This window comes from Hylaeus anthracinus, unplaced genomic scaffold (genome assembly GCF_026225885.1).
Source record: "Hylaeus anthracinus isolate JK02 unplaced genomic scaffold, UHH_iyHylAnth1.0_haploid 11978, whole genome shotgun sequence".
Lineage (NCBI taxonomy): Eukaryota > Metazoa > Arthropoda > Insecta > Hymenoptera > Colletidae > Hylaeus > Hylaeus anthracinus.
Genome location: NW_026534326.1, coordinates 3846422 through 3872567, shown reverse-complemented (window position 1 = coordinate 3872567; position 26146 = coordinate 3846422). Strand labels below are relative to the sequence as shown.

Below are 26146 nucleotides of genomic sequence, written 5' to 3'. Positions count from 1 at the left end.
CGCTAAGGAAAAAGTTGTTTCAAATCACCTCCACTCTGCATATACAGGGTGTCCTAAAAATATTGTAACACCTTGAAAGGGGTGGTTGGGGAGGTGATTTGAAACAACTTTTTCCTTAGCGAAAACATTGTCCGAGCCTTCGTTATGAAGATATTAAGAGAAAACCCTCAACCAATCGGAGCGCCCGCGGTAGGCGTGAGCTACGCGCTAGGCGACCGTCCTTCGCCAGCATCTTTGCGCTCTGATTGGTCAGTGTTTTCCGTTGATATCTCCTCAACGAAGCCTCGGACAACATTTTCGCTAAGGAAAAAGTTGTTTCAAATCACCTCCCGAACCACCTCCTTCAATGTGTTACAACATTTTTGGGACACCCTGTATACGTTGTTATTACTATTATCGTATAACATTTATACAATTATCAATAACATATATAACATACAGAATTTAAAAACGTTTTAAATATACCATAAAGAAAATGAAATCCTCCTAATAGAACTTCTCTACACACACACTTCTCTCACTTCAAATTAAATTCTTCATTAAATTTCACAAATAAAGTTACAGAACCCATCGCCATTTTTCGCTAACCACTAAAACAGCCTTTAATCCACAGAGAGAGCATCTATCCAAATCCGCCATCCTAAGCCTTCTAATTAATTCCACTCCGTAGAAACCTGACAATAAACTTCCCTAAACCAACTTAATAATTATACACGATTTAAATTATACACAAAAATCATCCCGTCAGAAAATTCTCCAACGGTGAAAGGTAAAATGAACCGTAAGATCTTCCGACGCTAAAATCAACCTCGCACACTACAGAACTTGTCTTCCTTCATTAAAAAGAAACTGAAAGGGAACGTGTCACTTTGAACGAGAGAAAAAGAAACAAGGGAAAAGGGACGATTAGGGATGAAAAATCCGTGAAACGCGTCCAAGTGGCCGGAAGTGTTCGGTCGACCGCGTCCTAGTTTAAAGCAGACCTCTGCGTTCGTAGGACAACCTGTTGAACGAATCCTTAAGGCGCCGTGACGCCACTACCGTCGCGTCGCCACCCACTGCACGAGAATCGTCACTATGTCGCGCGCACTCACTTTTCTCCAGCATGGCGTTGGAGTCTAACGGTTAGACCGTCGGTCGGTCGCGTGTCGGGTCGAATTCGTGCGCGGTGATGAACGACGCTCGAAAGACGTCCAAGGACTGAGAGGCGTCGAGACGCTCGCGAGCCCGACACGGACACCGACGCCATCCCCGAACGCTCTGCGTCGTTCAACTACGCAGAACCGACGATTTAGAATAGGCCTGCGACGCGGCTCGACGATATCGCTTCGATCTTCAAACGGAACTATTGAGTATATACAGTTTCTGAATTCTTTTGTGTATTATTGAGTGGAAATGAGACGTTAGTTATATTCTAGAGTAAGTGATATCGCACATTTATATGTGTATGTTTAGAGTTTCTGAATTCTTTTGTGTATTATTGAGTGAAAATAGACATTAGATGTATTCCAGAGTGAGAGAACCAAATTAAACTTTGGAGATAATTCTAGGAATCGAATAAGTGTACAGAACTTGTCCCATTATTTTAATTTTACTGCAATAGATTGTTTTAAATATCTTTGTTTTCAGATATATTCATAATGTATTATTTTCGTGAGATTGGTATTTTAATAATAAACATCTCAATGCACAATATGCAGTAGGGTGTTGAAAATGTTTCTCATCTCCATGTTGGCAGATCATGTATCATTTTTTTAATTTTAGTACAATAGATTGTTTTAAATATCTTTGTTTTCAGATATATTCACAATATATCATTTTGTATTCAAGTATTAATTATAATAACTGCTTTAATTAATTGTATTAATACTTCAATTTATACTGTAATTATTGATATTGACCAATTCAAGTAAAATTAATTATTAATTATATTAAATTAATTATATTAAGTAATTAGTTAATTAATTATATTCATTGAAGTATTTTAATTTAAAATGAAGGCTTTACGGAGAACAGAAAAATAATAATTCAAGCCAGTGCCGAGAAAATATTTTCTTTTCTCTGTATTTTTGTTTTTAATTAAAAAGCATGCTCTACTTAACCAAGCAAGATCGTGAGACGCACCTTTCCCAAACAGAAATCCTTTGCCGAATTTCAAAGCACCGTCGATCTCGTGCAGCAGATCGCTTTCATTGTCATTCCCCTTTGTCGCAAAATCATAACCACGCCCTACAACTAAGAAAGCATGCCCTGAACGTCCAAAAAAAAAAAAGTAAAAAATACAGAAATACATTAACCGGAGCTTTGCACAATATACGAAATAATACAATATAGCGAAGCTCACAAGCGTTGAAATCTGATATCATGGAATATTTAAGCTTCCTGTCTGCGATGCATTTAGCAAGGTTGGTTGTGGCCTGGTTAGGTTAATCTAAACTTAAACTGTAAATAATTTTCTAATTTTCATCGATTCAGAAGCAGAGATGTATTTACAAAAAAAGAAGCATTTTATCCGGCAATAATTATTGCCTTTTCACTGGCCATAATTTCAAATATGAATAGATTAAAAATTAATAACGGTGGATGCTTTACAGAGCGTCCCAAAAATGTTGGAGGTCCTTGAAAAGGATGGTTCAGGGGGTGATTTGAAACAATTTTTTCCTTAGCGAAAATGTTGTCCGAGGGTTCGTTAAGGAGATATTAACAGAAAACCCCGGACCAATCAGAGCGCGAGTGTGCCGGCAGAGGGCGTAGCTTACACCTATCGCAGCCTACTCGCGGTCTGATTGGTCCGGGGTTTTCTGTTAATATCTCCTTAACGAAGCCTCGGACAACATTTTCACTAAGGAAAAAGTTGTTCCAAATCACCTCCACCCTCTTTATACAGGGTGTCCCAAAAATATTGTAACACCCTGAAAGGGGTGGTTCGGGAGATGATTTGAGACAACTTTTTCCTTAGCGAAAATGTTGTCCGAGGGTTCGTTAAGGAGATATTAACAGAAAACCCCGGACCAATCAGAGCGCGAGTGTGCCGGCGGAGGGCGGTCGCCTAGCGCGTAGCCTACGCCTACCGCGAGCGCTACACGCGCTCTGATTGGTCCAGGGTTTTCTCTAAATATCTCCTTAACGAAGCCTCGGACAACATTTTCGCCAAGGAAAAAGTTGTTTCAAATCACCTACCGAACCACCATGTTCAAGGACTTCCAACATTTTTTGGACACCCTGTATTAACAATTATTAACGGTTTAAATGTTGTGTACAAAGTATAGCCAGGAAAATAATTCTATTTTTTAAACTCCATAGGATTAAATTCAAATTTAACATAAGTATTTCACGATTATTATACTAGGTTATTATATTAGCGTTAGTAGTGCCAAAATGAAACATAGAAGGCAAACAGTGCAGAAAATAATGATAATACATGATTTGTAGATGTATAAACGATGTCATGTGTGTTGCGTTCGAAGATCGTAGAAAACAATTGAGATAGACAAAGTAGTATGGTTAAAAGAAAAGTAGGTGTAAGACTGGGTCGATCCGTCATTGAGTATCAATGTGATTGAGAATGAACGTGATTGAATCACGAGTGATTCAAAAGTAGCAGTTCACGCCATCTCTAGTATTGACTGAGACACGCTAAGAATCGGACGCGTGAAATAAAACTGAGTTCTGTCTCTTTCCAACAAAGTTGTACACAATTATTTTTTCCCCACCTCCGTAAATTAATAAAATCCACAGTCTACTAATTATCTCACAAAATTATCAAGAGTAGACCTAGAATATTTCTTCCACACCTAATCGACGCACAGATCCGTTTGCTCCATAAATTAATGATTTACTAGATCCCTAATTTTACCTTTAGCGTAATCCAGAAACAACATTATAAATTAATATACTCCATAAATGAATAAAATCCAGAGTCTACTAATTATCTTACAAAATTATCAAGAGTAGACCTAGAATATCTCTTCCACGCCTAATCGATGCGTAAATCTGTTTGCTGTTACGGCAACGATGTGGCTCCGAGAGGGTGAAGGTCTCGCGATGATTCGACGGATGTAGTAGATTGTGTCGTAACTCGCGATTCGTTGGAAATAGCCAAAATCGGAACGGTGGTTCCGGCGTTGGGCTGGACGCGCGACGAAACGTTCTACGAGCACTGGCCTATTTCTCGATGCCACCTATATTTAGGTTCCCATTCTCGTATGAATCATGAACGTTGCAGACGACCAACCCGAGTCGAACGTTGCGATTCGCCATCGAAGATGAATAGATGGTGGGCGGTGGATATTTATTCTGACAGATACTACGTACTACTTTCTGGGCTCGAGGGGATGAATCAAAGGTACATGATTCAAGTTTATGAAACGTTACCTCATCTGAAGCTGAGTTCCATTACATACAGGGTGTCCCAACAATAAAAATACTACAAAAATGTAAATTAAACTGATTTTTCTAATAGTATCGTAGAATCTTTTATAACTAACCCGATTTCACGCGTAGCACGATACAGGAAAAAATATAGAAAATATTAGGTTGTGCAGAAAGTTCGTGCCAATTTCTAAGAAAAATTCAAAAACACGTTTGAGTTTTAATATATATTTATTATATATTTAATATAATATATATTTAATATATATTTATTGAATTACATAGGTGCCATTTTGTTCCACAACCTTTCCACTTTTTAAGGGATGTATACATATTATTTGTTTTCAACCACTTCGATATATTCAGACCTGTACCACTTACCAAAAATCGACATGAACTTTCCGGACAACCTAATATTTTCCAACGAAAAACAACAATATATTATATACAGGGTGTCCCAAAAGTCGGGGAGGAGCCGGAAACGGGGGGTAGCTGAGACGATTCTGAACAAAAATTTCCTTTGCAAAAATGTTGTTCGACGCTTCGTTAAGGAGATATTAACGGAAAACCCCGGACCAATCAGAACGCGAGGGCGGTCGCTTAGCGCGTAGCCTACGCCTACCGCGGCCGCTCCACCGGGATACTCGCGCTCTGATTGGTCCAGAGTTATCTTTAAATATCTCCTTAACGAAGCCTCGGACAACATTTTCGCTAAGGAAAAATTTGTTTCAAATCACTTCCCGAACCTCCCCTTTCAAGGACCTCCAACCTTATTTCGGACACCCTGTAGAATTGTAAATAATTAAATAATCGGTACCCATGTTATCCATTAAATATTAAACAATCGGAAGTAATCGAACCACCCGTATCTAGGACCTTTAACATTTTTGGTATAGTTGCAAATGGGATCATCAGGAATACATGTACAAACTAAATGTGAAAGGATTGATCGCATTTGATAAAATCTTTGCCGAGTTACATAAAAAAATAGGAATTTTGCAGTAACAATTGTTATAAAGATTAAGAAATTCAAGAATGTTTATAACAATTTCTACTGCAAAAGTCCTATTTTTTTATGTAACTCGGCAAGAAATTAATCAATCGAGATGGAATCTTCTACATATAATGTCAAATAATTAATTATGTTCCCATTTAAAACATTTTTGAATTTCTTAATGTTTATAACAATTATTACTGCAAAATTCGTATCTTTTCATGTAACTCGGGAAAGAATTTACCAAATGCGATCAATCCTTTCACATTTAGTTTGCAGATGTATTCCTGATGATCCCACTTGCAACTATACAGGGTGTCCCAAAAATGTTGAAGGTCCTTGAAAGGGATGGTTCGGGAGGTGATTTGAAACAACTTTTTCCTTAGCGAAAATGTTGTACGACGCGTCGTTAAGAAGATAATAACGAAAAACCACCGACCAATCAGAGCGCGCGGATGCCAGTGGACCGCCCGCGGTAGGCGTAGACTGCGCGCTAGGCGACCGCCCTCCGCCGACATACGCGCGACCTGATTGGTCGCGGTTTTCTGTTAATAACTCCTTAATGAAGCGTCGGACAACATTTTGGCTAAGGAAAAAGTTGTTTCAAATCACCTCCCGAACCACCCCTTTCAACGACTTCCAATATTTTTGGGACACCCTGTATAAACATAATTTAAATTGACCGATCTAAAAAATGCCACCGAAAATACATAACTCCAAAAAGACATAATCAATGCCATGATCCTTCCACTCGCAACGCAACACTGAAAAACAAAATATAAATTACAGGAAACGTCAACGAAAAAAGAAAACTCTATTCCAACGAAAAACACGACCAAGGGAAAGCCCATTCAAGTATCGTTAGTGACGACAAGCACGCGATACCTACGACAATGCAAATCACGATACGTCTACGAAACGTGCGTTAGTGACTGTTACGTATTCAATCCTCGCCAACCGGCTCTCTGAAATCCAAAGTCAGGCGGTAAACACTCGAATCCAATGCCAGCAATCGAAAAAAACGACGAACAACACAGCAAATCTTCGATTCTCGTCGGCGAACTCACCGTCGCTGGCGTTCGTCGTTCCGGATATTCGAAGGAACTCTTGCAAATGCTCGGGCAATTCTCTCTCGTCCCCGAATTCCTTCCCGTCGATCAAACACTTCGCTCTTGGAATGTCATCCCTCTCCTCGACTTCCCCTCGTCTCCTCCCCTCGCTGTCCCTCCCACCCTCGGTCTCCGACTCGCTCCCGTCGAGGTTTATTCCGAATTTGTTCAGTCTGCTCCTCGCCTTCTCGATAAACTCTCTCTCGACGGCGCTCATCTCCGATTTCCCCTTCGGTTTACCGATTTCCTCGTGCGTGCTGATCTTCACGACTTTGTGATACTTCCTCTCCTCCCTCTCCAGGACCTTGTCCACATACTCGTCGTACATCCGGCGACGGAACGCCTCGCCGTTAACCAGGACGGCCGAGGTTCTTGGTTTCCCGACTCTTGTGGTTTCTCCGTTGCTCTCCGAGATATGGCCCGTCTCGGCCGCCATCTTGGGAAGTTGTTCACTCTCGCCGATGGTAGATGGCGCCACGCTCGCGATGCTAGGTGGCGCCACGCTCGCGATGGTAGATGGCGCCACGTTCGCGACGGTAGATGGCGCCACGTTCGCAATGGTAGATGGCGCCACGCTCGCGACGGTAGATGGCGCCACGTTCGCGATGCTAGATGGCGCCACGCTCGCGATGGTAGATGGCGCCACGCTCGCGACGGTAGATGGCGCCAGGGTCTCAATCTTCTGCCGGGACTCCGACACTGACTCTGTCTTCCTGTCCTTGTCTACCTTTTCCGAGCGATCCTTCTCCAAGGAGTTTTCGCTCTTCACTCCCGACATCTTCAACTCCTCCGGTCTTCCTTTCTCCCGCCACCGCTTCACCTGCACCTGGAACTCCTCGAAGGCCTCCTTCTCCTCCTCCTCGGCCAATATAACATTCTTCAGTTGGTTCTCCAGCAATTCTACATACCTCAACTGCTGCGCCAGGTCGCTCGACAGTGATTCCCGCCCTGTGTCCTCCAGCTGATCGTCCGCGTCCATCTGGAGCATCTTCAGGTTCTCCATGATCTCCGCAGCGGTCACGTGCTTGAGATTCTCCGGGTTCTTGTACCTGCGCGGCTCCAGGTGGCACCTGGGCGGGCTCTGGTCGAAGATGCTCGTGGTGTCGATGCACGACCTGTCCACATTCACCACGCGTTTCGTTCGCGGCGGAACCTCGACCCTGTCGTCGATCAGCGCCGGATTTACGTTGTAGCGCGGGTCGGTAGTCCTTCGAGGCGGCGTCTTCTTGCCAGCGGAATCCATCATGGCGGCCGATGAGGGCGTTTTGTCGATTAGGGCGCTGTTCAGCGTGATGGGGCTCCTGTTGAACGGCGTGGAGCTTCTGGCTGGAGGATCTGGCCTTTTTGGTGAATTTGATGATGGGATTGCGAAGCATGTGTGTTTGTTGTCGTCGAGATCCTTTGTATCCGGTTGGTTGCTGTGAAATCGCGCGGGGACGCTCGGAGGTGTCTTGAAGGACTCTCTCTCACCCGACGGTTCTATTAATAAATCATCGGAGAGAGATCCGGAGAGAGATTCGGAGAGCGCGTGGCGCGGCGCATCGACGGGCTCGCATCTAGCAAGGTGCAACCAGTCGCAGAGGCGAGTGGCCTTGAGACGCTCCCGACCTTTATCAACGGTGGATCTCGCGGTGGACTCGGACCGACTCGTTTCCTCGAACCTCACTGTCTCATTTACAGTGCTCTTTAATTGCTCAGGAGCTCGATCATTCCCAGAGTTCTCCTTTATGATCTCCAATAGTCTATTGGTCGGTTTGCTGTCAATTCCAACCGGTTTGCAGGATCCGTGACTCCTCTCTGCTTCCTGGACCACCGGACGTACCTCGACCCTGTATTTAGGAACCGGAATCCTCGCCGGTGGTTCCTCCTCGTAGTAGCTGTGCCTGTTGAGGAACTTCCTGTGGAGGTCCAACAAGTTATCGGCGCTGGTCTTTATCGCCGTCTTCTGCTGCGATGGTGAAAGACAGACGAGCAGCCTCGGGTCTCTTGCGGTGGTGAGACCTAGCCACGAACTCCCATCCGCCATCGCTTCCTCTTTCTTCTCCCTCTCTTTCTCCACCTTTTCTTTCTTCGCCTTCTCTTCCTTCCCTTCGAACCGTTCCGGTTTCTTCCGGCCCGAAACAGAGGTTCCACGCGGCTCGCAACGCCTCCGGCCATGCATGTCTACTGGAACGCCTTTAACCTCGCTCCCAGTTACTCCCTTCGCTCCTGTCCTAGCGAACACAGTACAGCTCGGTATAGAGCGCAGGCTTTCAAAGATGTCAAACTTGGGCACCGTTATCTCGTTGATTACCTGGAGACCGTACGGCATGGACAGAATTCGCTTGATGCAGAGGTTCTTCAGAGACTCCGGAACAACTCCGATGGCACTTTCATAGAGACTTTTGGAATTATCATCAGTTTCCAGGGGTACGTAGTATAAATCCTCCACTGGGGAGTAAGGTATGGGCTCTGGGGACAACGGAGGCTCGTGACTGGTCGCGGGGTCGTACGGTTCCTCTCTTTTTAAGAGAGGAAGCTTGCTCTTCAGACTGGACGACTCGGTGTCCTCGCGCCTGAGTTTACTCTTCCTCGCTTCCTCCGCTATTATCGAACAAACGTCGGCTTGCCACGCTTCCATTGGATTATACTTCACCGTGCTCAGCGAGGTGGCGCTACTGGACGAGTCCTGGGCCTGGCAGTCCGCTGTATCGGTCTTCTCCTTGTCGCCTTGGGGTTCACTCGACTGTTCGGTCCTGGAGCCTCGCTCCTCGTCCTTGCTATCGGTTCCTTGCTTGGTTCGACCACAGTCGTCACCGGTTTCGCGAGCATAGTAACTCCTGTCGTCTGTTATCCTCGAATGATTGTATATCTCTTCGAACTCTTCCTCGCTGGTCGTCAGCTCCTTCGAACTAACATTTCCGAGGACTTGCTCGCTCCCCTTGACGTCGCTGACGGTCGTTCGGATCGTCTTGGTGCTCTTGGTTATATTTTTAGCGACCTTGGTGCGAACCTGCTTCTCGCTGAGTACCTGATGCTCCCGTATGGATTCGACATCCTCTCCAAACCGTTTCTCGGACGTCTCCATTTCCTTGTCAATTTTAGACTCCTCACGCTCGAAGGTCTCCTTATTGACGTTTAAACGCTCCATAACTGCTTTCTTTAACTGCTCAGCTGATCCTAACGCGGTGGACGTCGTCGACGACTCGGGCACCGAGCATTTTTCGCGCGTCTTTTCCCGCGCGTAGCGGCACGTTATTTCAGGACTTGCCTCATTGCCAAGCCCGGCGCCGTTCCCGACGCAATCGCGCGATCCGGCGATGCTGTCACTTTCGAAACGAGCCGTGGCTCCGCGGACCCTCGAGTCGTCGACAATCGGTAAGCGGCACGAGTCGGCCAGGCTGTTGTCGCGAGTATTCCGAGGGCCGGCGTCGTTTCGCGAGGGAATTTCCGACAGGCTTCCGATGACGCTGGGAATATTGCTGACACTTTCGATCGGTGTTGACTGTGCTGGCGATGCGGTGAATCGCGGCTTGGACGCGTCGAGGCTTTCTCTGGGCAATGGAGGACGATTCGGCGGACTGTCTTCGACTGAGGTTTCGTTTGTCTTTCGTTTGTCCCTTTTGCGGCGGATTGGAGGCTCTGGGTGATTGGCATCGAGAGCAAGAGGACGGGTGCTCGAGTTTTCTGGGAAACCGACATCCATGAGGCTGGACGATCTCTTTGGTGGTGTGGGCGGACGACGGTGGTCTTTCTTCGTGGAAACGTTTGGCACTTGTGATTGCAATTTTGCGTACTGGGGCGGTACTAGAGTTGGGGGTGGATATTCTGTGTTTATTGCAGGTTTCGTTGAGGGTTTCGCGGGGTTTGAGGTATCGGCGGTGGTCAGTGGATTAAGATTGCGGAAATTGAGTGGTTCGGTGTTTAGATTGGCAGAGTTTAATTCATTTTGGGAGAGTATACTAGGTTCTGGGTTATTTATTGCAGCTCCTGTTGCCTGTTTTTCGGAAACATTGCTAGGTGAATCAGTGTTTTTTGAATTGAGTGGCTCATTATTTGCATTGGCGGAGTTTTCTTCATTTTGTGGGAGTATACTTGCTTCAGAATTATTTATTGCGGCTTCTGGTGCCTGTTTTTCAGACTCTGAAATATTGCTCGGTGGAACAGTGTTGTTTGAATCGAGTGGCTCATTATCTGCACTGGAAAAGTTTTCTTCGTTCTCTGACAACTTGCTCGCTTCAGGATTATTTATTCCAACTTCTATCGCCTGTTTTTCAGTCTCTGAAACATTCCTCGATGGATTAGTATTGCTTGAATTAAGTCCTTCATCGTCTGCACTGGGAAATTCGTCTCCATTTTCTGCCAACATGCTCGCTTCACAATTTTCATTTAATCTAACTTCTGTTGCCTCCTTTTCAGCTTCCAAATTATTACTCGGCGCCTTGGAAGAATTCAGTGATTTATCAGAGCCTTCTGCATCGGCAGAATTTTTTTCTTTACTTTCCGGCAACATACAATTTCTTCTAACATCACTTTTCTCTTGCAGCTTCTTTTTCACAGGCTCGCTGATCGATGGCACATTTTTAGAATCGGAAATGTCTGTTGCTATTTCCAACTGCTTAATCTCTGGCTGTTTTGGCAACGCCATGCGAGAATCCTGACAGTTATCCAATTTTAATTCGTCGTGTCTTGCTTTTGATTCTCCTGTCGCGAATTCAGTAACGGTTGAAGTATTTGGCGATAAATGCGATTTTCCTGTTTCCGATTGTTTGGCAGTTGCTGCGAAATCATTGGAGTTCTCATTACTGGATGGTAAGTTATTTATCGACGTCTCGCGTGATATTTTTATAGTGTTTGCTTCTTGGAAGGTTTTTTTGTATCGTTGTTCTTGTAGGGGTCCTTTTAAATTTCTTTGGGGATCTTTTGCGAGTGTGTCGCTTTTGTTCTGAGCTTTCTTGAATTTTGATACTACGACCTCTGAAATGCTACTTTTTATGTATTTTTTCGTGGAGGTTTCTTTGTGTGACTCTCTTTCTATTTTTAAAGTTTTCTTGTCTTCTTTCGTGTCACTTAGTGATTCTGAGATGGGTTTGGTTAAATTTTCTTCAAGTTGTGTCAAGTTATCATTCCTAGTTTTAATTCTAGTTTCATTTTTAGTTTCATTTTCAGTTTCATTTTCAATTTCATTTGTAGTTTCATTTCCAGTTTCATTTCTAGTTTCATTTTTAGTTTCATTTCTAGTTTCATTTTTAGTTTCATTTTTAGTTTCATTTCCAGTTACACTTCCAGTTTCATTCGTAGTTTCATTTCTAGTTTTATGTCCAGCTTCATTTCCCGTTTCATTTCTAGTTTCATTTTTAGTTTCATTTTTAGTTTCATTCCTAGTTACATTTCCAGTTTCATTTCTAGTTTCATTTTTAGTTTCATTTTCAGTTTCATTTTCAGTTTCATTTTCAATTTCATTTTTAGTTTCATTTCTAGTTTCATGTCCAGTTTCATGTCCAGTTTCATTTCTGGTTCCATTTTTAGTTTTATTTCTAGTTTCATTTCCAGTTTCGTTTCTAGTTTTATTTCTAGTTTCACTTGCAGTTTCATTTCTAGTTTTATTTCTAGTTTCATTTCTAGTGTTCTCAAATGTTGATCTTCCTGTCTCTGAAATGCTCTTTACCACGCAATTTTTTTTATTTATTTCGTCTGGCAACTGTGACTCTCCTCCCATTTCAAAAATTTCCTTCTCTTTCTTCGTGTCACATGGTGATTCTGAGACAGTTCCTTTTAACTTCTCTTCAACCAGTGGATTATCATTCCTAGTTTCATTTCTAGTTTCATCTCCAGTTTCACTTCTAGTTTTATTTATAGTTTCATTTCCAGTTTCATTTCTAGTTTTATTTCTAGTTTCACTTGCAGTTTCATTTCTAGTTTCATTTCTAGTTTCATCTCCAGTTTCACTTCTAGTTTTATTTATAGTTTCATTTCCAGTTTCATTTTTAGTTTTATTTCTAGTTTCATTTCCAGTTTCACTTCTAGTTTTATTTATAGTTTCATTTCTAGTTTCATTTTTAGTTTCATTTCTAGTTTGTTTTCCAGTTTCATCTTTAGTTTCACTCCTAGTTACATTTCCAGTTTCATTTCTAGTTTCACTTGCAGTTTTATTTCTAGTTTCATTTCTAGTTTCTTTTCTAGTTTCATCTCCTGTTTCATTCCTAGTTTTATTTCTCATTTCATTTCCAGTTTCACTTCTAGTTTTATTTATGGTTTCATTTTTAGTTTCATTTCTAGTTGTTTCATTTTTAGTTTCATTCCTAGTTACATTTCTAGTTTCATTTCTAGTTTTATTTCTAGTTTCACTTGCAGTTTCATTTATAGTTTCGTTTCTAGTTTCATTTCTAGTCTTCTCAAATTTTGATCTTGCTGCCTCTGAAACGCTCTCTACCACGCAATTCTTTTTATTTATTTCATCTGTCAACTGTGACTCTCCTCCCATTTCCAAAATTTCCTTGTCTTCCTTCGTGCCACTTGGTGATTCTGAGACAGCTCCTTTCAAATTCTCTTCAACTAGTGGATTATCATTCCTAGTTTCATTTCTAGTTTTATTTCTAGTTTCATGTCCACTTTCATTTCTAGTTTCATTTCCACTTTCATTTCTAGTTTTATTTCTAGTTTCACTTCCAGTTTCATTTCTAGTTACATTTCTAGTCTTCTCAAATTTTGATCTTCCTGCCTCTGAAACGCTCTCCACCACCAAATTCTTTTCATCTATTTCATCTAGCAACTCTCCTCCCATTTCCAAAATCTCCTTCCCTTCCTTCATCCCTATTTGCAATCCCAAATCACTTCCTTTCAAATCCACCCCATATAAACCATACCTCCCTGCAGATACTTCTCCACTCGCCCTCCTTCCCTCGCATTCCGACCCCTCTACATCCAAATTTCCCCTCAACCCACACCCATCCTCCTCAACCGATTCTCCACTCTCTTCCTCCACTCCCTCTCCAACATGCGACACCACTCCCCTCACTCCCCTCACTCCTCTCACTCTCATCCTCAAATCCGCGCCGTCCTCCCGCTCCGAGCCATCCGTATCCGAATCTCCCTCCGCCGCGTCCATCTTCATCACGTGTTCCTCCCACTCCAACCTTCCTCCCGCCTCCAAGTCCCACTTCCGTCGATCGGTGCGCCTCTCCTCCCTCCGATACTTGCCGATCTCTTCATTAATAAAATCCCTGATGTGCTGCTCCTCGTCCTCCGACAGCTTCTCCCCCTCCTCCTGTATAATATCCAGGAATCGGTTCGCGGCCACAGAGTGCGCGTAGTACGACTCCAGCGCCGCGCGTTTCCTAACCTTTTTATACGTCAAACTGCGCACGCGCTCGCTCGATCTCCACGTCTCCTCCGCGTCCTCCGCGTCCTCCGCGTACGTCGGCAACTTCAAGTCCTCGATAAAGCTCCTCAATTTCCTCTCCACGTCCCCAGGCATCACGCTGTCCCAAACATGTGCCTCGGCGCACCCCGTCTCCCCGATATCGTTATCAGAGGGCGCCTCCGTCGCGTCTCTCTCGACGTCCGACTCCATTTCCACGATAACCGGTTTGACGTTCGCGGTTTCGACGTCGCAGTCGCTTACGTCATGGATTTGCAGGCGTCCGCCGGGCGTTAGAGCGTCGACGGCCTCGGCAGCCGAGCGAAACGGCTCCAGGGCGTCGCTGAAGGTGATTATACCTGCATTACCGACTGAGTCGTCTTTGTTGCCTGTTTCTAGAATACCGACTCCTGGTATGTGATCGATCCTGGCCGCTAACGGCAGGCTGCTTAGGGTCGTGATCTCCACGACCTTCACGCTGGGCACCACGGTGCCTTTGCGGATTCTGCATCTCTCCTCCGTGTTTCTGAGAGCCTCGAGGTCGTTGGAGGCATTTGGAACCTCGTCGACTTCTTCGTTTGTTTCGATGTGTTTCGATGGGTCTGCGTCGTCACTGTGTATCGTGTCGTTCGTTCTCTGTGAGGAAGCTTGTAGGTCGTTTGGTGTTTCTTCTAGTCGCTTCTCGTCGTCTTTCGGTGCTCTTTCAGGGGTTGGAGGTCGTTGGAACCGCCTCCTGTTGCGACCTTTGCGATTCCTGCGGTTTCGCGCTCCGTGCGGCATGGCTACGTCTTCCGCGTCTGTCGCGTACTCCAAGGATTCGGTAAATCCTGCGGAATTGCCGAATCGAGGGTTTAAGGTGAAAAAGGTTGAGTAGGAGTTTGTACTCGAATCGATGCGTTCGACGGTCCTGCGTCGAGTTCCTTTGGAATTTTCTTTAGGATCGAGACTTGTACTGGCGCGACATAGACATCGGAAGCTTTGTGTTCCTCGTGGACGGAAAGAACCTTACAGAGAAGGCCTGTTCTAATCGATAAAGTGAAGTGGGATAAGCAAACCCCAGAATGTTCTTCTGTTTCGTTAGTTTGTTGATTTAGGTGTAAGCGTACTGTGGATCTAATGGATAGGTTAAGTCTTTGAAAGAAAATTCGAAAATTCGAAAAAGGACAGAGGTGTGAATTTTTAAAAAATATCACCTTGTAGGGGACGATAAGACGGAAGTTTTTTGTATTTACAGTTTATTCGTAGAACGTTTAGTTTCGAAAATAAAAATTCAGATAGAAGTTCGTTGGAAAAATTGATTTTCAGAAAAGGGCTCTGGGTTAGGTCTCGGTTATGTCTGTTTATATTCGGTAAACCAACTTTTAAAAAATATCAGCTTACAGGGGACGATGAGACGGAAGTTTTTTGTATTTACAGTTTATTCGTAGGACGTTTAGTTTCGAAAATAAAAATTGAAAACTTGGAAGACTACTTTCTACTACTCTGAATCTAATGAATAGGTTAATCCTTTGCTGAAAATTCGATAAGACCCAGAGGTGAGAATTTTTAAAAAATATCACCTTGTAGGGGACGATAAGACGGAAGATTTTTGTATTTACAGTTTATTCGTAGAACGTTCAGTTTCGAAAATAAAAATTGAAAACTTATTTTTATTATTTTATTCTTCCCCGCATACTGTTTATATTGCTATAATTCTATTGATTTTATGGAATTCTTTTATACAGGGTGTCCCAAAAATGTTGTAACACAACATTTTTCAAGGAAAGGGGTGATTCGGGAGGTGATTTGAAGCAACTTTTTCCCTAGAGAAAATGTTGTACGAGGCTTCGTTAAGGAGATATTAACAGAAAACCCCGGACCATTCAGAGCGCAAGCGCGCCTGCGGTAGGCGTGGGGCACGCGCTAGGCGACCGCCCTCCGTCGGCATACGCGCGCTCTGATTGGTCCGTGTTTTCACTTAATAACTTCTTAACGAAGCCTCGGAGAACATTTTCGCTAAGGAAAAAGTTGTTTCAAATCACCTGCGGAATCACCTCTTTCAAGGACCTCCAACATTTTTGGGACACCCTGTATACACTTTTCGCAGTCAAAGAATTAATGAGAAATAGATAAATTAATTATTGTAACTACTAATTATTGTAACTATTATCTAAGGAAAGCTACTTAACTAAGCGCGTGTTAATATTTTTACCTTTTTTAATATTCTACTGCCACTCTAGAACACAATTATACCGCATTGCATATTTTTAAACGTTTCAGACTTGAAATGAAAAAAACATCAATTATGTGAGCCGAAAAGATAATGAAATTTATATTACTCTGTTTGATGTTGCTTTTCATTTCATACAATTGATTTTATTTTATATTGATTCGAAAGGTTTGAATCATTTAAAAATATGGGTGATGTTATAATTACGATTCACAGTGTATAAATATTTTAAGTGACTAGGATACGATTAAGGAGTTAGTATTAAAATAGTATGCTTCTCTATATTTTTTTTTTTTTTTAATATAATTAATATATTACTTGTTGTTAACTGTAAAATGTAATTAATAATTGTAATGATTAATGCTTCTTATGATTATGGATGAAATGAAAACAAAGGATTTAATGGTGCACTAGAAGTGAAAGAGAAGAGAAATATAGTTCGTAGCAATCATGCAACAAGCATGACTCAATTCGGCATTCCAAGATATTGGATTTTAGTCGAATACGGAAATTCATGGTACTTACTTTTATTGGTTTCGTCTCGTTGCTCGATCAAGGAACTCTTCGGACCGCCGTTCTGATTGGCAAAACTCTGATCGGGTTTTGTGTTATCTGAAAAAAAAAACACGAAATTGTATTTCAAACTGTTCGCTTTACGTCGCTTTATTTATAACAATTTATAATTAAGACGTTTCTAGTTACTTATAAATGTAATGAATGAAAGTCTCTTGTTAAATAAAATTTCAGGAAATTCTAAATAACCAAATAGAATATTATAAAAAAGAAAAAAATATGCAAACTCTAAAATATTAAAAAATAAGAAAATTTAGGTTCAGGTACAACAACGTTCGAATAAAACAGCTCAAATATTGTAATAACCTAAAAAACAAAAAAATAACCACGCATTACTCGAATTTTCTCTTATTTATGTTTACACAATTTGGAAATAATGATATGATTTAATATGATTTAAAATATGATAAGAAATATTGCCAGAAATTAGTTTATTTCTTTTTTTCATAATTTTATTTTCACAATTATTTTCATTTAATTTTTTTTCGCCACTTAATCATCATTTGTAAACATCCAAATAATGATATCAAATATGATTTAAAATATGATAAGAAATATTGCCAGAAATTAGTTTATTTTTTTTTTCATAATTTTATTTTCACAATTATTTTCATTTAATTTTTGTTCGTTATTTAATCATTTACAGTATTATAAAACGTAGTCACCGATGACCCCTGATTATGCTCGTTCAATGTACAAGGGGAAGTAACTAGCTTGTGCTATTAGAACAGAGAATTGCAAATTGCTCTGGTAGGGTTGTTGCACTGACCTATGTTAAACGTGACCATTGTGTATATACTTCAACACTTTTCAAAATTTTTTAGAATCTTCTCATGTAATAGTTTGAATAAAATGACAAACTAAACAATTATTCAATATATGAATAAGATACATGAATAAAATAACAAACTGAACAATTATTCAATATATGAATAAAATATATGAAAAAAATAAAAAACTAAACAATTATACAATATATGAATAAAATATATGAAAAAAATAACAAACTAAACAATTATTCAATATATGAATAAAATATATGAAAAAAATAACAAACTAAACAATTATTCAATATATGAATAAGATACATGAATAAAATAACAAACTAAACAATTATTCAATATATGATTAAATTGTAAATATAACGTCTACGCTCCACTGTTACATTATAATAAATTATGCTATCTTTAAGACAAATTAAATCATTAATGCTCAATGACACAGACTTGGTCAAATTCAATTTTAGATGGTTTAATTTCTACACCAATTATTTGCCATTGTTATGGTATTGAAATAAATTAATAAAATTAAAATTTATACATAAAACTATATCTTTGCGATTAAAAGAAAAAATAATAACCTAATGTATTAATCAAATTAATTCTCTATTGCAATAATTGTTCCCAAAAATTGGAATGAGAGCATTGGTAATAATTGAATGACATTAAATAGAAATTTGAAGTATGTACATAGATCAAATTGAGAAGCTTGGTACTTTTAATGTTAAGATAATTTTGTTTTCTGTACAATATATATATATTGTACAATCCTCTTTTCTAAACGGAATCAATGTACAAAATCACAGTTAAATAACGATTGAATTACCATTAATGTAGTAAACTGAACACACAGTGAATATTTAACAGGTTTTTGCTATACTTTTCAAAATACCACTAGAATATAAAAAATCTCAAAAACTTTTCAGAAATTCTTAATGCTCGAATAGATATTAACACTTCATCTACAGGTTCATTCGAAAAGACCCTGCACCTTAGAAAAGAATTTTCTGTTTTAGTATACAGGGTGTCACAGGCAACTGGAACAAGATGCATCATCTAAACGGTTGGGAATAGAAACAAATGTTATAAGTGAAAGTTGAATGGACTCAGATGGTGCGTAACATGCAATTAATTTTATGCATACTTGTGCATCAATTTTTCTAATGCACCGATGCACAAAAGTGCATAAAATTAGTTACATGTTATGCACCGTAAGAAACCATTTAACTTTCCACTTATAACATATTTTTCTATTCCCAACCATGTATATATATATATACATGAATAAAATATATGATTAAATTGTAAATATAACGTCTACGCTCCACTGTTACATTATAATAAATTATGCTATCTTTAAGACAAATTAAACCATTAATGCTCAATGACACAGACTTGCTCAAATTCAATTTTAGATGGTTTAATTTCTACACCAATTATTTACCATTGTTATGGTATTGAAATAAATTAATGAAATTAAAATTTATAACCTAAAAAATAATATGTATATATATATATATATATATATATATATATATATATATATATAGCCTGTTCCAGTTGCGTGGGACACCCTGTATGTTAATTTAGGCTGACTTCAGCTTCCACACACATTTCCACTTTTTCTTTTTTTATTGTGTTTTTATAGTTACATCCACCTCACAAGATTATTAGCAACTATTGGGTTGTCCAGAAAGTTCGTGCCAATTTTTAAGAAACATTCAAAAACACGTTTGAATTTTGATATACATTTATTGAATTATTTATGTACCATTTGGTTCCACAACTTTTCCACTTTTTAAGGGGATGTCCACATGTTATTTGTTTTATTTTATTTATATATTCATATATTTTATTTATATATTATTTTATTTGATATATTCAGACCTGTACCGCCTACTAAAAATCGGCATGGACTTTCCAGACAACCCGATACATGAATTTCTGGTACGTCTAAATCTGGATCAATAGCTTTGTTTGCTCATAAATTTCAAAAAATTTGTGATTTTAAAATACAGTTAATACTTACAAACTCAAAGTAATTTTCCACAGTATTATAAAAGAGTTATTCTCCATGAACACAGTTCAACTATAGCAGATTATTTAATTCTGTACGTATTAAAAACAATGAAATTTATTTTCAGAGATTCCGACTTCGTTATTCATTGAAATATTAAATATTCATCCTCGAGCCTATAAAATTATTCACATCTCTCTAGAAGCAAACGAAAGAAACTAACAAAATTAATTACAGAAATTGAGTCATTAATAAGAATAAATCTGTATACAATTCGTGAATTTGCCAAAATTCAGAAATCAAATACTACTAAATAATAAATATTAAATTATGTAGAAATTTTCACGAATTTTAATTTGGCACCTAACGTATCGATTAAAAACAATATAAATAAGCTACCAGTAGATAAAGCGTCAACTAAAAAAATTTCACCGAAGCCCTTTTTATTAAAACAACAAAACCACGTCACGCCTATCCACGGGACATCTAATCGACAGTAAAATAATTCGAAAAGTTGACGAAGCTAGCCATGGGACACGATGTATACAAAATGCACGAACAATTGCACCACGTCCGCGTATTTCGCCGTCACTGACAGTCGCTTATGAATCCCGAATGAAATGTCAACGGGCCACAAATCAACGGCACGGCCTGTAGGGTCCACGAATCGCGGGAATGGACTGAGCGCAAACAGATCCATCACCCGTGAAACACGCTTACGTCCCCACCCACGCGTTCGACCCTCTGTTACCGCGTACGATTGTTAACGTGTGTTGTTTATACAGGGTGATCAAAAAGAAAGCATTCAATATTTATATGGTGTATAGGGCACACTGTACCGAGTAAAAAAGCTTTGGAAAACATAGGTCCGAAGGTCAACCGTTTCTGAGATATAAACATTTTTGTTTGCTAGTATCACGATTGACTTACTACTGGGTTTTCGATATTTACAGGGTGTCTCAAAAATGGTGGAAAGGGTGATTCGCGAGGTCATTTGAAACAACTTTTTCCTTACAATTAGCGAAAATGTTGTCCGAGGCTTCGTTACGGAGATATTAAGGGAAAACGTTGACCAATCAGAGCGCGAGGATGCTGGTGGAGCAGCCGCGTTCATACGCGACCGCGAGCGCTCCAACGGTATACGCGCGCTCTGATTGGTCCGGGGTTTTTTCTAATTATCTCTTTAACGTAGCCTCGGACAACATTTTCGCTAAGGAAAAAGTTGTTTCATATCACCTCCCGAACCACCCCTTTCAAGGTGTTACAACATTTTTAGGACACCCTGTATATAGATGGTGGAGGTGATTTGGAACAACTTTTTCCTTAGCGAAAATGTTGTCCGAGGCTTCGTTACGGAGATACTAAGAGAAAACCCTCGACCAATCACAGCGCGCGTTTACCGTTGAAGTGCCCACGGTAGCGTATGAGCGCGGCCGCTCCAACGGTACACGCGCGCTCTGATTGGCCCGGAGTTTTCTGTTAATAACTCTTCAACGTAGCCTCGGACAACATTATCGCTGAGGAAAAAGTTGTTTCAAATCACCTCCCGAACCACCCCTTTCAAGGTGTTACAACATTTTTAGGACACCCTGTATGTAGATGGTGGAGGTGATTTGGAACAACTTTTTCCTTAGCGAAAATGTTGTCCGAGGCTTCGTTACGGAAATATTAACGAAAAATGACGGACCAATCAGAGCGCGAGGATACTGGTGGAGCAGCCGCGCTCATACGCTACGGCGAGCGCTCCAACGGTATACGCGCGCTCTGATTGGTCCGGGGTTTTCTGTTAATATCTCCGTAACGAAGCCTCGGACAACATTTTCGCTAAGGAAAAAGTTGTTTTAAATCACCTCTACTCTGTATATACAGAGTGACCTAAAAATATGTAACACCCTGAAAGGGGTGGTTCGGGATGTAATTTGAAACAAATTTTTCGTTAACAAAAATGTTGTCGGAGGCTTCGTTGAGGAGATATTAACAGAAAACCCTCGACCAATCAGAGCGCGAGTATGCCGGTAGGTGGGCCGCGGTAGCGAAGGCTACGCGCCCTGATTGGTCCGGGGTTTTCTGTTAATATCTCCGTAACGAAGGCTCGGACGACATTTTCGCTAAGGAAAAAGTTGTTTCAAATCACCTCCCGAACCACCTCTTTGAAGGTGCTGCAACATTTTTGGGACACACTGTATACAAGATTTTCCACGTGTCCACCGCTCATTTCTGTACACGAAATTGAAAAAAATGAAATTGTCGAAATTGTCGGCACTTGAATGGGAACATTTGGAACGCGTTTTATAAACACTGACATAAACATCTTAATGTTGTTAAGACGGCCCTGCTAACTGGTCTCTAATCGAAATTTAATCACAGCAAAAATTGTCAAGAGTCTGGCAGTCAAAATGTTATAGATAAGGATCCCAAGTATACTGATTTGTCCAGGGCCCTTAACGTTGTTAAGACGGCCCTGATACACGGATCTATTAACGAAATTTAATCACAGCAAAAATTGTCAAGAGTATCAGTCTGATAATCAACGTGGTACAAATAAGAGCCCCAATACACTGATTTGCCCAGGGGCCCTCAATATTATCAATACGGCCCTGGTACACAGATCTATAAACGAATTTTTATCACAGGAAAAATTGTCAACAGTATCAGTCTGATAGTCAACGTGGTACAAATAAGAGCTCCAATACACTGATTTGCCCAGGGGCCCTCAATATTATTAATACGGCCCTGGTGCATAGGTCTATTAACGAAATTTAATCACATCAAAAATTTTCAACAGTATCAGTCTGACAGTCAACGTAATAAAGATAAGCGCTCCAGTACACTGATTTGCCCGGGGGCCCATAATATTATTAATGCGGCCCTGGTATACAGGTCTATAAACGAACTTTGTCACAGGAAAAATTGTCAACAGTATCAGTCTGATAGTCAACGTAGTACAAATAAGAGCTCCAATACACTAATTTGCCCAGGGGCCCTTAATATTGTTAATACGGCCCTGGTACACAGGTCTATAATCGAAATTCAATCACATCAAAAATTTTCAACAGTATCAGTCTGACAATCAATGTAATAAAAATAATCGCTCCAGTACACTGATTTGCCCAGGGGCCCTTAATATTGTTAACACGGCCCTGGCACACACATATACACACATTCATCCATAGGTAGGTGCGTGGCTCTCCGCCCCCTCGCGCAATGCTCATGAATAGCGCTACTTCCGAGTTGAACTTCCTTCCGAGTAAACAATGCCGGCCGAACGACAACTATCGCGAGCACACCCATTCATTTTCCACACTTTTCATTACATCACCAGCGACACAGGCCTGCGACGAATTCGATACGGAAGGACTCGAATCGTAACCCGTCCGTGGCATTTTTAGTGCGTTGCACCTTTTTATACGAACGCCAATTGGATAGTTTGTATATACACCGATTGAGAAGAATAGAACCGAACAAAAAACACGCGGGAACAGACGCACGTGTTTTAGATATTTTCGTCGATTGGAAGTGGAAAAGACTTTTTTACACGCGTAACGTGAAGTAAGTAAATATTTATATGATAACAAAACGAAATGTAATATTTTGATGTTATTTCGAACTTATTTAAAACACATTAATCAAAAACGAAAGAAAGAATGCTAGGTGCAAATAATAATTGCAAATAATTAAGATCTAGTAAGATTGCATTTAAACAATAAAATTTTATGTTTCTTAGTTATTAATCTCCGTTAAAAATTCCTTTTGTATCATAGAAAACAGAACGAAAAACCTCAAAGTATTTTTTTAAATAGAATTCTCTTTATAACCTCAATTATATTTTTTTAATGTTTCCTAATTTCACCTCTCTGGCACCCTTGCACTGATAATAATAAAAGATTTTTCTTTATCAATGATTTTTCTTTATCAAAGATCTCATTCATTTATTTCATATTTTATTTATTTGTTAAGAAACAATCTCAAGCAGTGTCTTTACTCGATTTTGTTTAAGTCTCTAATAAACAACTAACAAGACAAATTTAAAGCGTGTATTTACAAAATAAATAATTATTTGAGAAACAAACTCATCGGTAAGATAATTATTTTAAAAGTTAAGGTATAGATACCTTAAATAAACATTTATCCGTCTAAGAGAATTTTGTAATATTGACTTCTTGTTTCAGTTAATCAAGGAATTAATTATTTAAAAGTTAATATCCGCAATGAGATAATTACTTAGACAGGGTAAGGACTCATTCAGGGAACACGATTATTATATTTCCCTTGGGACCGCAGGCTCCTTTATAACTTCAAAAGACACTAAGTACGCTCAGTGAAACGACAAACAAATGAGATACTGAGAAGAGAAAGCAGTAATTTTGACGTCTCGACGTTCGAAGATCTTGTGTCAATTCCCTTTTCTTTGTTAGTTAAGGGTGAATTGCTCTCTAATTAGGTTTTGCTTCTCGAGAATTCAAAGGGTTGCACGACTCTTCTCGAGATATAATGCGACGAACCCTCAGGGGCCAGACGGAACTGTCCTCGCAGACGATATTGATTTACATATCGCGTAAAGAATAGATCTCTCAATTAGAGTTAAAAGGAAGCAAGTAACGACGCGACGTTACTTCTATCGGTTGGTTCTATCAGATTTAATATGAAATTCTAAATAACGTTGTAATTAATTAGTGTCAAATTTCACATTAAATTCTCAGTAACGTTGTTATTATTAATTTATGTCACATTTAATATTAAATTCTAAGCAACGTTATAATTAATTTAAGTGATATTTAATATTAAATTCCAAGTAACGTTACAATTAATTTGTGTGATATTTAATATTGAATTCTAAGTAACGTTATAATTAATTTGCGTGAAGCTGGATATACCAAGTTCAATTTTCATTCTATTAATTATATTCCATACTGGAATTTCCAAAAAATCTAATTGTTTATTTAGTCAAAGTGTAGAACTTTAAAAACATATCTGCTAAACGATTTTGATGAATTCAGAAAATTAACAGAATTTATTATTATTATAATACATTATATAGATACAGAATATATTATTATCAGAATATATTATAATATATTATATAGATGCAGAATATATTATTATCATAATATAATATATAGATACAGAATGTATTATTATCATAATATATTATTATCATAATATAGATACAGAATATATTATTATCATACTATATTATAATATATTATATAGATACAGAATATATTATTATCATAATATATTAGAATATATTATGTAGATACAGAATATATTATTATCATAATATATTATATAGATACAGAATGAATTATTATCATAATATAGATACAGAATATATTATTATCATACTATATTATAATATATTATATAGATACAGAATGTATTATTATCATAATATATTATATAGATACAGAATATATTATTATCATAATATATTATTATCATAGTATATTATATAGATACAGAATATATTATTATCATAATATATTATATAGATACAGAATGTATTATTATCATAATATATTATAATATATTATATAGATACAGAATGTATTATTATCATAATATATTATATAGATGCAGAATATATTATTATCATAATATATTATATAGATACAGAATATATTATTATCATAATATATTATTATCATAGTATATTATTATCATAGTATATTATATAGATACAGAATATATTATTACTATAATATATTATAATATATAATATATAATAAATTACAAATGTAGAATTGTGCACACCCTCACTTAGAAGAAACAAATGGTACTAGAAAATAAAAATGTTGAAGAATGACCTCGATTTTGGTCGGCTAGACATGCCCAATTAAATTAACCTTGAAAAAAGCGTCATCGTTGAACAGTAATGCGTGTTGCATTTATTAACTACGTAATTGTTCCGGTGATGAGACTAAGGAGACTCGTTCGTAATGCTTCAGCTAATGTCAGATAGCCAGAGACCGAAGGACATCAGCAATTATAGTGGGAGTGGCATTCGATAGATAGAAAGAAAACATTCCTCGGCGATAAGATTGATTGTTTTCAGTTGAATTTTAATTGGTGTAATTTTTTCAGAAATATTAACATTAAAAAATTTTTCTAAACCTTGTCAGAGTTTCTAGGCAAAACTTTTCTGTTAATTGGTGCAATTTTATCAGAAATATGAGGAAATGTATCTCTTGAAGCCTTGTACCAATTTTTCATTGATTGGTGTAATTTTTTCAAAAATATAAGTAAATATATCTCTTTAAACCTTGTGCAAATTCCAAGCACCAATATTTTGTTGAATGATGCAATTTCTTTTAGAAATATAAGAAAATGTATCTCTTCGAGCCTTGTGCCAATTTTTTATTGATTGGTGTAATTTTCTCAAAAATATAAGTAAATATATCTCTTTAAACCCTGTGAAATTTCCATGCACCAATATTCTGTTAATTGGTGCAATTTTTTCTAAAATATAAGAAAATGTATCTCTTCAAGCCTTGCACCAATTTTTTATTAGTAGTCACCGATGACCCCTGATTATGCTCGTTCAATGTACAAGGGGAAGTAACTAGCTTGTGCTATTAGAACAGAGAATTGCAAATTGCTCTGATAGGGTTGTTGCACTGACCTATGTTAAACGTGACCATTGTGTATATACTTCAACACTTTTCAAAATTTTTCAGAATCTTCTCATGTAATAGTTTGAATAAAATGACAAACTAAACAATTATTCAATATATGAATAAAATATATGAATAAAA

General features: G+C 38.8%; 1 protein-coding gene across 1 annotated transcript in view; it reads right to left on the bottom strand.

The window, feature by feature from the left end:
* The window catches only part of LOC128896830 (uncharacterized), a 204818-nt gene that overhangs the window by 106156 nt on the left and 72516 nt on the right, over positions 1 to 26146 (bottom strand). The window contains exons 5-8 of the mRNA XM_054160351.1: positions 16548 to 16634; positions 12595 to 14640; positions 6433 to 12546; positions 2125 to 2235 (exon numbers count right to left, since the gene is read on the bottom strand). Coding sequence (XP_054016326.1) covers positions 2125 to 2235; positions 6433 to 12546; positions 12595 to 14640; positions 16548 to 16634 — 8358 coding nt within the window. The remainder of the gene's footprint in view (positions 1 to 2124; positions 2236 to 6432; positions 12547 to 12594; positions 14641 to 16547; positions 16635 to 26146) is intronic.